We start from the raw sequence: 12,115 nt of genomic DNA on the forward strand, positions 1-12,115 counted from the left end.
AATCAAAGGTTGCAAGTCATTGGCGGGTCGCACATATTTTCAGAAAGTTAACAACCGAAGGAATGACCAATGAATCACATTTTTTCACACAGATTTCAGGTAAATTTTAAGCAGTGCGCGAAGACTGATCATTTGATAATTTTCGGCGTCATTAAACCATTTGCACTCATCATCGACTTTTTTACATTCTGTTGTCTAATTATAATATAAACGAGTGACTGTGAATTATATACTTAAATTCTGTCACGTAAAGAATATAATCGTCAACACAGCTGTTTTAATATAATTCAGTGAAGCGTCGCGGGTCGGATTATATTTCTCCGCGGGTCGTAGTTTGCGGACCCCTGGCCTACAGCATTTTTCGAGTGGCCAAACAGTTCAGCACAGCTCTTGCCGCTATTACGTCCCGTTTTTTTTTTCTGCAAGCTGCATGGTTTAGCGAACTGCCCTTCTTTTCTTTCGAGACATGCATAACAAATGAGTTGCTGATCGGCTCCTGTCGTTTCGTTCGTAGTCTGATAAACCATAAAATAATTCAGACCCCCCCGCTAACCTCAAATGTGTACGAGCTTTTGTTTCTAAGCTTTTGTTGTAAGAAAACAGACTAATCGATTTCAGAATTGCACTGTTCGAAGGGCCATTATTTTTATATTTTATCTTGATTTCGAGATAATAATGACTGACTTCAAAGAATTATGCCGAAAAACGATTTTTAGGCAGATTGCGTTTGTCGTATTTTGATAGCTCGGTGATGTGGCGCATCGTGTTAAGCGTTAGGAATACACTCGCCATCGCACCTTTGATTACCCTGCATGCGTTCGCAGGTTCGAATTCCATGGGAAATAATTATGTCCGAGGATTGATGAACTGGATAACTAACCACCCGACATGGACTGGTAACCGGACGAGAAGTCGTAGTTCGCCACATGACTAAGCCGTCTTATTCGCTTTATTTTCACAAAAATAGTTGATAGAGACATATGTATGTAAATAAATATATTGCGATCTTAGAAACAACAATGACACAAATAAATGAAATAAAAACGATAAAAAAAATTAATATCTTAACGTATTTTGCGGACCATAAGACGCACTTCAAACCTTTTGTTCGGTAAAATACGGTTTTCAGATTGTTTCCGATTTTACAAGTTTTTATGAAGTTGAAAATTTACTAGCGCGATAACTGAACTATATAATGAGTATTTTTCTTTTCAAGCAAGTATATATATAAGCAAGAAGACCTCTTAATAAAACGTAAGCATAAAGCATAATTGAAGTGAACCTACAAGAAAAAAGCTAGTTAAAATGTTGTTTAACAAAGCAAGTTTTGCATGTGCGTTCTGAAAGCCTTCGATTGTTATGTGATGTGGACGGAGTGTAATGAAGCCCGGTCATTCGGTCAGGTAAAAGTGTTTTACCAAGCATGACTCCAATACGGACATCGGCTTTATGAAAATAGTCTCTAATGACTGATGCGATTGTCTATAGCGTCTACGATTTTTCAACATCTCAGAGTTCACCATCGTCAGCAAATCTAGCACATGTTTTTTCTTACCATGTTTTCTGAAAATGGTGTTTATTGATGTAATCAGAATAGAACCGTTTCCATCTTTATACGCTATGTGACCTGGGAGTGTGGAGTTGATGATGACAATGTCGCTGATAATAGGTACTGCTACTTTTGGGTCTGAGCAATCAGTTTCAATGTCATCAGTTTCTATCTGTGAATCTATCGCTTTCATATGAATTTTTCCTCGACAACATTGATATATAAAAAATTTTGGAATCCCTTGGAGGCCCTCGGCGACATCATTTTGGAACATGTTGTCAATCTCCTTTCTTTCAATATAATCAGTTTCCCCATTTTTCCCATACATGACTTCTATTTCTTGTTTTTTAGATTCGTCCTTGAGCAAATTACCGTGTGTCATTATTATAATGACCACGAAAGAACAGTGATTTTTCGATATTTCAGATATGCCCTTCAAAAGCGTGCGCATTTCCTCAGCTGATTTATCTAAGTGAGCCTTGTCCCCATACAAATCGCATCCTAGAAACTTCCATAGGTTTACCATCTTTTCAACGTCTTTGTCACACGCTGGTTTTCTGCTATGTGGATTTTCATCTCTATTTTCGTCATAAAACGAGTTGTTTATTATCAATACGCGCCCTTTTTTGCCATTCAACGGATAAACGCCTGGCTCGTCCGATTCGATGGTGCGTTCTTCTCCGGCTGTTAGAACTGCGACGGCCCTCGCTATGTCGCCTGCTATGTTACATGCACCCCCTGTCGCTGTACGTTGTTGTTTCGGAGTTTTTCTTTTCTCAGATTTACAATTTTTCGTCGCTTGATAGTCATCGCAACTACTCAACATTGTGAAGTTCGCCTGAAGGTTCTTCTCAAAAAATGAATATTGGATGTCCCCCACAGCTGGCTTTTATGCTTATCATAATCATGACGATGACCAATTTGAAACGGTCATGCCATTAAATTTTGAATGAATCAGTTAAGAACTATGAGTAAAACACAGCAATATTACTTGAATTCAGAATGCATGTTTTCTTGCAAATTTGTAGCAACAAGTATGTATGTATCTCATGTAATTTTATTCGGGTTTGATTTTGCTTTCGCTTGAAATTTTTTATTGACGGAACCCAGAGCAGATAAATTAAATATATTTGTTAGTTAAACTGTTTCACTAAAATCTCATTCTAAACTTTTTTTAAATTTTTTTAAAAGGCCCGGCTCACCTTAACCCGGATTGTTATGATTATTAAATTATATAATTCTTGTCATAACTCAATGATAATGGGTTGTATTGTTTTTAATATCATTTATGAACGGGACTTAGTAATTAAAGCACGGTTGAACGTTAGTTTTACCTACAACTTTGAAATCATCACGCACTAATATGATGCGCAATACCCACTCAAACATGTTTTTCAGTTGACTCAACCGTTTGACGTCTTGTCGTTCCTATATAGGTTATAGGTTAGTAGACTACGTTGGATATTCTAGAACCCCATTTTTATAAAACATTGGTTGAATGCGAGGTGTATCTCAGTATTATTGCCATTGACCAACCTAAAAAATCCGGTTGAAAAATTTGAATACTGGCGATCTTCATAATTGTTTTCATGCCAAGGTTTTATTAATATTTAGAATTATTCTCAAACCACAGTATATAATTTATTTTGTCCCAATTCTACCGCGCCATTGAATGGTAATTTAAATAAAATATGATCACGCGTCAACTGACATAACGACACCCACTTAATTGCTTACTTATTTTTTCTGACGAAGTTGACTCAATTTTTTCGCGTATTTTGAATAGGTAATGAGTTCATAGTTCAGTAGACTACCTAAAAAATTTAATTTGATTTCAAAACATAAACAGAATGAAATAACGGAACAACCGAAAATAATATCTTTTTTACAATTTGGTTACACAATTCCCGCTAAGGAGGGTGATCTTAAACTAGGTTCCGATTGGGTTTTACACTATTCAGCAATATATACCGTGTAAAACGCGGATAATCATATGAGTATAATTTTATTCCAACTCCGTAATCAGTATAATAGCATAAACAACGCGTTTGATATCAAAGTTCAGTGAATGATTATTTTTCGTGCTTGCAGCGAGCCATTTTCTTCCGGATATGAGTTTATGACTCCAAACCTTTTTAAACGACTCGGTAGTTTTGTGATTGACAGCCGCATTCCTAAACGTGAATGCGTTGCTAGACTATTTTTTGTTTCGAAGCTGGAGGTTTTAGGAATTTCAAAATAGGACTTTCATATTTATGAGGAAAAAGCCGATAACATGGCTCATTGTATACCGTACCTAACCACGGCCTTTCTCGCCAGGTTACCGGTCCATGTCGGATAACTGAACAGTTCATACTGTCATACTATTCATAGGCATAGCGCATAGGGTGTCACAGCTAGATAGGATAGGATTTAAATATTTATCCCGGGGGAGAGGAAAGCCGATAAGCGAACCACGGCCTCTCGTCCGGTTACCAGTCCAGGTCGGGTATGTGATTAGTTAGCCAGCTATTTGTTTTCGGAAGCATGGACTTGATGGCGGGGGAACCGGTAACCGACCATCGGTTACATCATACATGAACCACCCTACGGTGGCGAGGAGTCCAGCAATCCTCTCGCACATGATCATCCCTGCATGGGATGCGAACCCACGCAGAGTAATTTGAGGTGCTGTGGTGAGCGTATTCCTAACGCTCCAGACTGGATTCCATGGCAGGTGCACGCCCGAGGGCGCTAGCGCTCCGCAAAAATGCACGCGAGCGAAATCAATTTTGCACGCCGAAAATTTGCAATTGCTCACCAATGTAAATCGGTTTAAATGGTTTTAAAATCAATAATCCAGTAATATAAAGATGCCAAAATATTATACCTCCACGATTGTCGACAAATACCAGCTTGCAAGATTTGGTCTGATCGAAATATTGCGAAGCAAAAAGACCATGGACCTTTCCCCAACCTTTGACCCGCGAAAAATTCCTCTCATTGTTACGTCCTTTTTTGCATCTTGCTGATTGGCCAATGTCACAAAGTAAACAAGGAAGTCGATGCTCGGGGAAAGGTCCATATCGTGTTGAATGATAGGAAATAGGAATCCCGTGAGAATAGTTATGGACGAAAAGATCGCCTCCGCACCAATGGCCAAGTACGGCTCTGATCATACAATAATTTTACACGAATGTACTGAACAGTACCGGTATCTAAAGTTGCTCAAACACTCCCAAAATTAGTGACAAAGTATGAAAATAATGTTTGGGGTCAAAGGTCAAACGTCCATTTTTGCTCTAATTTTCATCCATTAATTCTACGTAAAAACACTACCAAAATTAATGACAAAGTATGTCCATTTTGCTCTGGTTCAACGTATTTTTTATCCAATAATTTTACGCGGATGTACTGAACAGTACCGGTATCCAAAGTCGCACAAACACTCTCAAAATTAGCGACAAACTGTAGAAATAATGTTTGGGGTCAAAGGTCAAACGTCCATTTTTTCTCTGATTCAACGTAATTTTTATCCGATACCGGTAATTTTACGCGGATGTATTGAGAGGTATCTGATGTCAAAGTCAGTTGCACGCGAGTGCAGTTGTTTTGCACGTCGTGAGCTATAATTGCACGCCAGGAATTCTTATTTGCACGCGGGAATTTCTGATTGCACGCCCGATTTCTCGTTCAAAAAGGCCATGAAATCCAGACTGGCTAACGCTTAGCCCGTTGAGCCACACCGCCGCGCCATACTGAGACCAGACGCCCCTTGTTTGTGAGACACATTGAGTGTTTGTTTAATTGAACCAAATGGAGGGAAATTCTTGGAATTTGGATAGTGTGCCATACTAAACTACTAGTGGGCGTAGCATACAATTTTATTTCGATCTTTCGTCTACAACACAGAACGCACACAAAAAAATTGCTCAGACAATGACGACGGGGAGTTGGGCAAAACTTAGAGAAAGGTTTATAGCAAACGTTGTAACCAGTGTTTGTGCCCATTCACCCACACTCACAAAACTGGAAAAACACATCACGACAATCTATAACTGAAAAAATGAATAAATTTATAAACAGCATACATGAACACAAGAAAGTAATATTTACGGGCTACTTACTTCTACAGTTGTATATAATTTTGGTGTGTAAAAGTGGTGAAAATTGCGGAATAAGAAGAGTGAGATTTACGGTGTGTGCCGGACTGCCGGTGCATGTGCCGAAATGCAAATCCTAAAAATCACATCTAAGTGATTAGTGTTAGCTACTGTTTTTTATATTCTTTGTAAACAAACAAAGCTAAAAAGTAAACAAACAAATTTAAAAACTCTAAAACTAGTTTCGGGCATTGCTTTTTGTTTAAAACTTTAAGGAAATGGTTAAATTTCACAAAGTTTTCATTTAAAAATTCATAATCTCGAGCATTTGCCTATGATGGTCAGTCATTAAATTACCTCTTTTTAACCAGTTTTACCGAATCAAAATTTCAGTATGCAGACATGTCGGCTAATATCCTTAACTAACATCTCTTTTTGTCAAACGCTTGAAAATCCAGTTGTGAATATTGTCTGATCTTCGATAACTTTTATTTCTTTATGATTACCGTAAGCTTCTTTTAAGGATATCACATTCCCAGATAAGTCTGTAGACGTCGCCCTTACACGTAGCTCCGATATGAATTCCATTCTTTTTTTATCAAGAACATTGAATAAAATCTTTTCCTGTGTCCATTCCATATACCAGGTTTCCTTCTAAATAATATTGCCGGTACCACATAGATTTGCGATCAGAGTTCCAGATCAAAGAGTATCCCATCGTTCAACACGTCCGCACCCCACGGTGGTCAGATCCGAATGGACATGTCAGTTCTTACCGGTCACCCCTACCTGACTAAGCCATTCAAACAGCTATTTCTCTCGTTTTCTTCTTGCAACGATCCCGATAGGAGAGAGATCACAGACGTTAGTCAGTTCTTTATCGTCGGCATCAATGCCATTCCGGGCGATCGTGCATGAAATTGACAAGCTCTATGACGTGATTGTTATGTCTTAGTGACATAATTTTTGGATGGCATAGTCAGGTGGGGGTTGTGTCAAAAAAATTTTATGCTACGCTACGTCATGCATCTGAAATATATAACTGTAAGTAAGCATAATTAGTATAATTTATTCATCACCATGTGAAAATTAAAGATACATTCACAAACAGAAGCAAAGCATTGTTAGGTATACCAGTAATGTAATTTAATTGCCTTATTATCGTCACATACTAATTCTCTCCACATACCTACTGCATTGACCCACACAGTCTTTCAAATGCACAGCACTGAAATATTTTTCATTTGCATTATTACAATAGTATTTTAATTAATATTGTGTAATATAGTTAGTGTCTAATAATATCAAACCTATTGGTGATTGAAAATTTCCACGGAAAAAATAAAATGGGAGTTCTACGAGCAAAATGTGTCATTGTTGGTGACTGTACTGTCGGGAAAAGTGCGATTACACAAGTTTTTCACAGCGATGGGACGATGTTTCCAAAAAACTACACGATGACTACGGGAGTCGAGGTTTGTCAAAAAGTCATTCCTGTTCGAGAACGTGGTGATTTTGTCGATATTTTTATGTTCGATTCAGCTGGAAAAGATGTTTTTTCTGAAATCTGTGAAAAACATTGGGACGATATTGGAATGCTTGCTGTTGTTTTTGATGTTACGGACATCGAGTCGCTTAACCGTGTGAAAAACTGGCGGAATAAAATGAAAGAACATATCAACCCGGAAAAAAATATTCCGAGCGTTCTCATCGGTAACAAAGTGGATTTGGACCTAAGGCGGCAGGTGACAACAGAGGAAGGTGAAGAACTTGCCGAACAATTGGGAATGACGTACTTTGAAGTTTCTGCAAAAGGCAATGAAGGAATTGAAGCACCTTTTCAATATCTTGCTCAAAAGTTTGCAGACCATCATCAAGACTCTCGAGAAAATGTACAAATGCTAGAATAACTGTTTATATCTATTACTTGTAAATAGTACTAATAGTGTCAACTTTGATACGAAACGTTCAATGAACCGGAACTAGACAGCACTAGCTCCATTCTCATTCAGACTATTTTATTCTGACCGTTTATGACAAAAAATAAGCTCTTACTGTTATGGTTCTTTGTTTTATTATTTTCTGGGTTAGAATTAACAAAGCATACCTGCCTAAAGGAATACTGGTATTGTTGATAAAGCGCATAATAATATAGTACTATATTCGTAATAATATGAAGTCGAGTTGGACTAAACTGAAAAATACATTCATTTTGGTAAAATTCTTTCCCCGAAATAAAATTGGATTAGTTGGAGTTGTCTATAAATGTCAACTCTCAATTTATTATATTGCATTATAGAATTTAGGAATAATTTTGAAAAGTTTAAGTTATAAAATATGCTTGACCAAAATACCCTCATTTCAATGTTTGAAAAACTGTAAAAAAGAAGAGATGGTCAAACTATTATTCATCATAACTCTCCTGCATTCCCAAATCAAACTGTAACTTCAATAAGTTCTCTGTAGGACATGACCCTTCTCAGTATATAATTTTACTTTCATATTTGTATTAATCATTTATGCAGCTTAGGTGGATAATTGGCTACATCTGGCTGTTTTTTACATGTACAAATTCATATTTGAAGGTTCTAATTTTGTTTTCGTCTTTTCTAAATAATTTGTGGATTTTTATGGAATCTTTGTATTGTTTTGTGTTAGAATATTAGGTGCTATACTGTTGTCCCACCACTAAATTTCTATTTTTCTCAAATTCTGTTTATCTTAGGTTAGGTTAATATAAGTTAGAAATTGTGGGGATGAAATTCGGCTCTCTCTGGCCAGTGCTGGGTTATTGCCCTGACTCGAGTTGGATTAGAGTCACTGTTCATAAAAGTGACTCAAGACGTATAATTGATATGTCTTGGGCTCGATTTTCTGTCAGTGGGCTGAGTTATTGACCCAACTTCAGACTTGAATGACTGACTGATGACTTGTAACTCGAGTATAAGTAGTTAATGAGAAAAGCCATTTTTCCGAAACAACTAGAAAAATACTAACAACAACATAATAACAGATCAGAAACTTAGTGGTGGGACAAAAATACTAGTACGGTACCGGTACTTTATTTTTATGTAGTGCTGTATTTTGGTAAATTTATTATTGTGTGAATTTCACTGTATAATTTTTTATGTATATTTTTAGATAAAAGATTTATAATAGTGTAGTAATAGCTAAAATTTTGCCATTCAAGTCTAAGACATCAAAACTGGATTAAACATAATATAGGATAAATACCCAATGGGCAGACCTACACCAACAGCTGAGTAGCGGGGGAAATGCTGGAATTCCTGGGATAAATATTTCAAATGTTTGGAAGACAATTCGTCTGCAGGAAATAAGGAATCCATTTGCTCAAATTCATATAAAGAGTTTGTTGCAGATTGCCTTCCTGTTTGGGTAAGAGTTTTGGCGCTGCAGAAGTGTGTGTTCCAATATTGCGGTAACTACCGTGATTTTGTTCGCCTACTTTGCCTCAAGTTGTGTAAAGAGACTGAAACCTATAGGGGGTTTATTCACTTGTCTAACACAGATAGTACCCGAACTCGTAATAGAACTAAAATAAGGAAAATCTGAACAAAATTATGGCCGAACCCAAACCTGGTACACATACTTCGGGAGTACCAGAGTGTCACTGTTTGATTTTCCTTTGAATTTTTACAATTAAAAAACCCATCTCTTACTCGGTGGTTTGGCGAGCGTATTCCTATTGCTCATCAGGATGCTCCACATCGCTGGAAAAATATTGAAATTCATGAATTTGAATACTTTTAGAACTATAGCTACTGCATCTGAACCTCATCCAACAGCCCGTATATAAAGAAAACTTATTTTGATCTTGATTAATTTGTTATTGCTATGATAAAATTAAAGTCGCACATAGAATATACACTACACTCTAATATTTAAATTGAATATTGTATCAATTTGTATGCTTTGTAGTGCATCATGATAACCAATCTTTAATAAGGCATCATGCTAAGTACATAAGTATGTGCTTGTAATGCTAGGTTGATCCACTAGTCATAATGATAAAGACTTTTAGATATAGAATTATGGAAAAAAATATTCAGTCAAATTTTTATTTTGTCATATACTAATTACAAAATTCTGATTTGCAGTCTGTCACTGCTCTATTGAGTGTCCATTTTGCTGAGTTTATTGGATACATGGCACCTCGTTCTTTTTTTTGCCCTCAGGCTTGGATTTCACATGTTTAACCTGGCCACCATGAAATGATGGTTTCACCAGGTAAAAATCCTTGGTGAGACTGGACTCGTAGATGCTCATTGACTTGCAGTCGTTCATGTCTACTACACCTCTCCTATTCATCATTTCAAGATTAACTTTTGTGAGCATATCTGTGACATGCCTCAGGCGGTAGTAATCCATAAAGACATTGAAAATGGACTGAATAAACCAAGATCCATTTTCATCCTTAAACGACTTTTGGTTTGCAAGCGCTGGATAAGCTGTGACGACGTCACTTGTTGTGGGCATCAGTGGATCTATTGGCCTTAGATTAGGAACAGCATCAGGAGTAACGTTACTTCCCCTCAACACGCCTCCATTAATTTCTTCTCCTCGGCAGTATTGAAGGATGAAAAGCTTGGGTATATCTTGCAAGTTTTGAGCAGCATTGTTGTCAAACAATTTTTGTATTTCATCCACCTTGATAGGGTTATCATCGTTTCCCCACAGAACTTCTTGGTAGCTCGCAGTTTGACCTTGTTCAGATACTTTTCTCATCCCTCCATGAGTACTTATCACCACCACCACATAATCGTACCCTCGAGAGCTACCAAGCTTCCTGAGCAGATCTCTCATTTCAGCAGCACTTTTGTCTTTGTGGACCCTTCCATCTAGCAGGGTGCATCCTATGGTATCTCTCCACAGTTCCTCCATAAGTTCCACATCTTTATGACAAGCGGGTGTTCTATGATGTTGTTCATCAAATGAAGTACCCGTAAACGAATTGCTTATGATCAGAACGAGACCTTTTTTTGCTGTGACTTTATAACTCTCAAAGTCCAAGCATCTTTCGTATCCACGGGCTTGAAAGTTGTCAAGATCAGCAGCTGGTTGCACTATTCGTCCTGGATTTTCAGCTATTGATTGGTTCGCCCCTTCTTGCTCACCACAAAAAAATTTATGCTTCAAAGTAATCAATGCTTGTAGTGAGTTTCCACTGCTATCATTTTGATCCTGCCATGCCATAACCGACTTGAACTTACGTTCTAGGAAATCGGTTCCCCACTTGTCTTCAAGTTCAGCCATCTTATTCTCATCCAAGCCAAGTTTTACTCGAGAGAATTCTCTCCATTGTGCTTTGTTGAATTTTTCTGTTACTCTATAGATGTCTCTCCTTTCCATGATACATTGAATAACAGAGTTGTAAATTTTACCACAAACTTCAAATGAAAATATTTTGTTTCAAATTAGCACAAACTGCCGCCGCCAGAAGCTCACTAAGTGTCTGTCCTTCAACTACTCCCTGTTGTGACTATATATTTGCATTTTATTGGTCATATCATAATATCATTAAAAATTAATTTATGATAAATTAAGGTAGGCCATGCAGGATTATATTAATATTGTGTATGAACACATTGTTATATTTTTTTTATTTAACTCTGATCTGAGCTTGATGTTGCCATGAACCTGGTTTATTTTTTTCATAATTACTGCATACAGGGAAGTATCTGCACCAGGAAATGATTTAAAAACTGAGTGCAATCAAGTGAGCAGGTCTAATGACTCAATGGGTTATAATAGGGTTGTGCAACCTGCGGCCCGCACGGAAAAATTGTGCCAGGGGTCACCAAACTACAGCGGCGTCCTTCCATTTGACCCGAAATAACAACAAAACATGGCGAATTTTTTCCAAGGGATGTTTCCCCGAGCATCGACTTCCTTGTTCATTTCGTAACATTGGCCAATCAGCATGATGCAAAAAGTGACGTAACAATAGACCCTTTCGCATCCACTCAGACACTTTTGTCACTAGGACAAATTTTTATTCATGGTTTTTTCAAACAATACCTCGTTTTCGCGTTTTTTAGTTCCTTAGTTTTTGGTCGTGATTCCAAAATTAAGTATAAATCAAATATGTCAATGACCATGACCAAGTTATGACCATGCATGGAATGGATAGTTACATGTCACTGGGCAATAGGAGAGACCTTTTTACAGCAAAGAAAGCGATAGAAACATGTTTTTGTTTGCCGCATAAAAAACGCGGTGCAAAGGTGGTCGCGAGGCGCATTATGTACCAAATTTTAATGATTTGTAAATTGGCCGAAAAACTCTTCGAACAATTTGCGATTCGATTCGATTTCTAATATTTGGTTCGCTTGGACAGCCCTACCGGTATATATATATGCCAAAGTTAATTTCAAAATTTTCTATCTCCTTTTAAATAATGAAGTTGGCTTATAAGCCTGAAAATCTCTCTCTAACGGGCATGGATTGCTAGGCCTCCTACATA

General features: G+C 37.3%; 2 protein-coding genes across 2 annotated transcripts; one reads left to right on the top strand and one right to left on the bottom strand.

Annotated features, from left to right (window-relative positions):
• Positions 1–981: 981 nt before the first annotated feature.
• LOC120328394 (uncharacterized) lies at positions 982–11,110 on the bottom strand. Its single transcript, XM_078113381.1, has 3 exons — positions 9,798–11,110; positions 9,312–9,362; positions 982–2,431 (listed from the first exon to the last, which is right to left on the bottom strand). The coding sequence occupies exons 1-3, from the start codon at positions 10,999–11,001 to the stop codon at positions 1,392–1,394; spliced, it is 2,295 nt and encodes a 764-aa protein (XP_077969507.1). The 5' UTR covers positions 11,002–11,110; the 3' UTR covers positions 982–1,391.
• Positions 6,869–8,779, top strand: LOC120330826 (intraflagellar transport protein 27 homolog). The gene has a single exon (XM_039397773.2). It carries the CDS (start codon positions 6,978–6,980, stop codon positions 7,539–7,541), a length of 564 nt encoding a protein of 187 aa, XP_039253707.1. The 5' UTR covers positions 6,869–6,977; the 3' UTR covers positions 7,542–8,779.
• Positions 11,111–12,115: the final 1,005 nt, after the last annotated feature.

This window comes from Styela clava, chromosome 6 (assembly GCF_964204865.1).
Source record: "Styela clava chromosome 6, kaStyClav1.hap1.2, whole genome shotgun sequence".
NCBI lineage: Eukaryota > Metazoa > Chordata > Ascidiacea > Stolidobranchia > Styelidae > Styela > Styela clava.

What these genes read in the sequence shown, in the direction of transcription:
- LOC120328394 (XM_078113381.1), bottom strand. Translation starts at nt 11,001, where the DNA reads ATGGAAAGGAGAGACATCTATAGAGTAACAGAAAAATTCAACAAAGCA. An exon ending in AAAAAAGAACGAGGTGCCAT is followed by an intron (nt 9,363 to 9,797) that starts GTATCCAATAAA and finishes ATATTTTTCCAG; the next exon opens with CGATGTGGAGCATCCTGATG. An exon ending in TACGCTCGCCAAACCACCGA is followed by an intron (nt 2,432 to 9,311) that starts GTAAGAGATGGG and finishes CATAAAAGCCAG; the next exon opens with CTGTGGGGGACATCCAATAT.
- LOC120330826 (XM_039397773.2), top strand. Translation starts at nt 6,978, where the DNA reads ATGGGAGTTCTACGAGCAAAATGTGTCATTGTTGGTGACTGTACTGTC.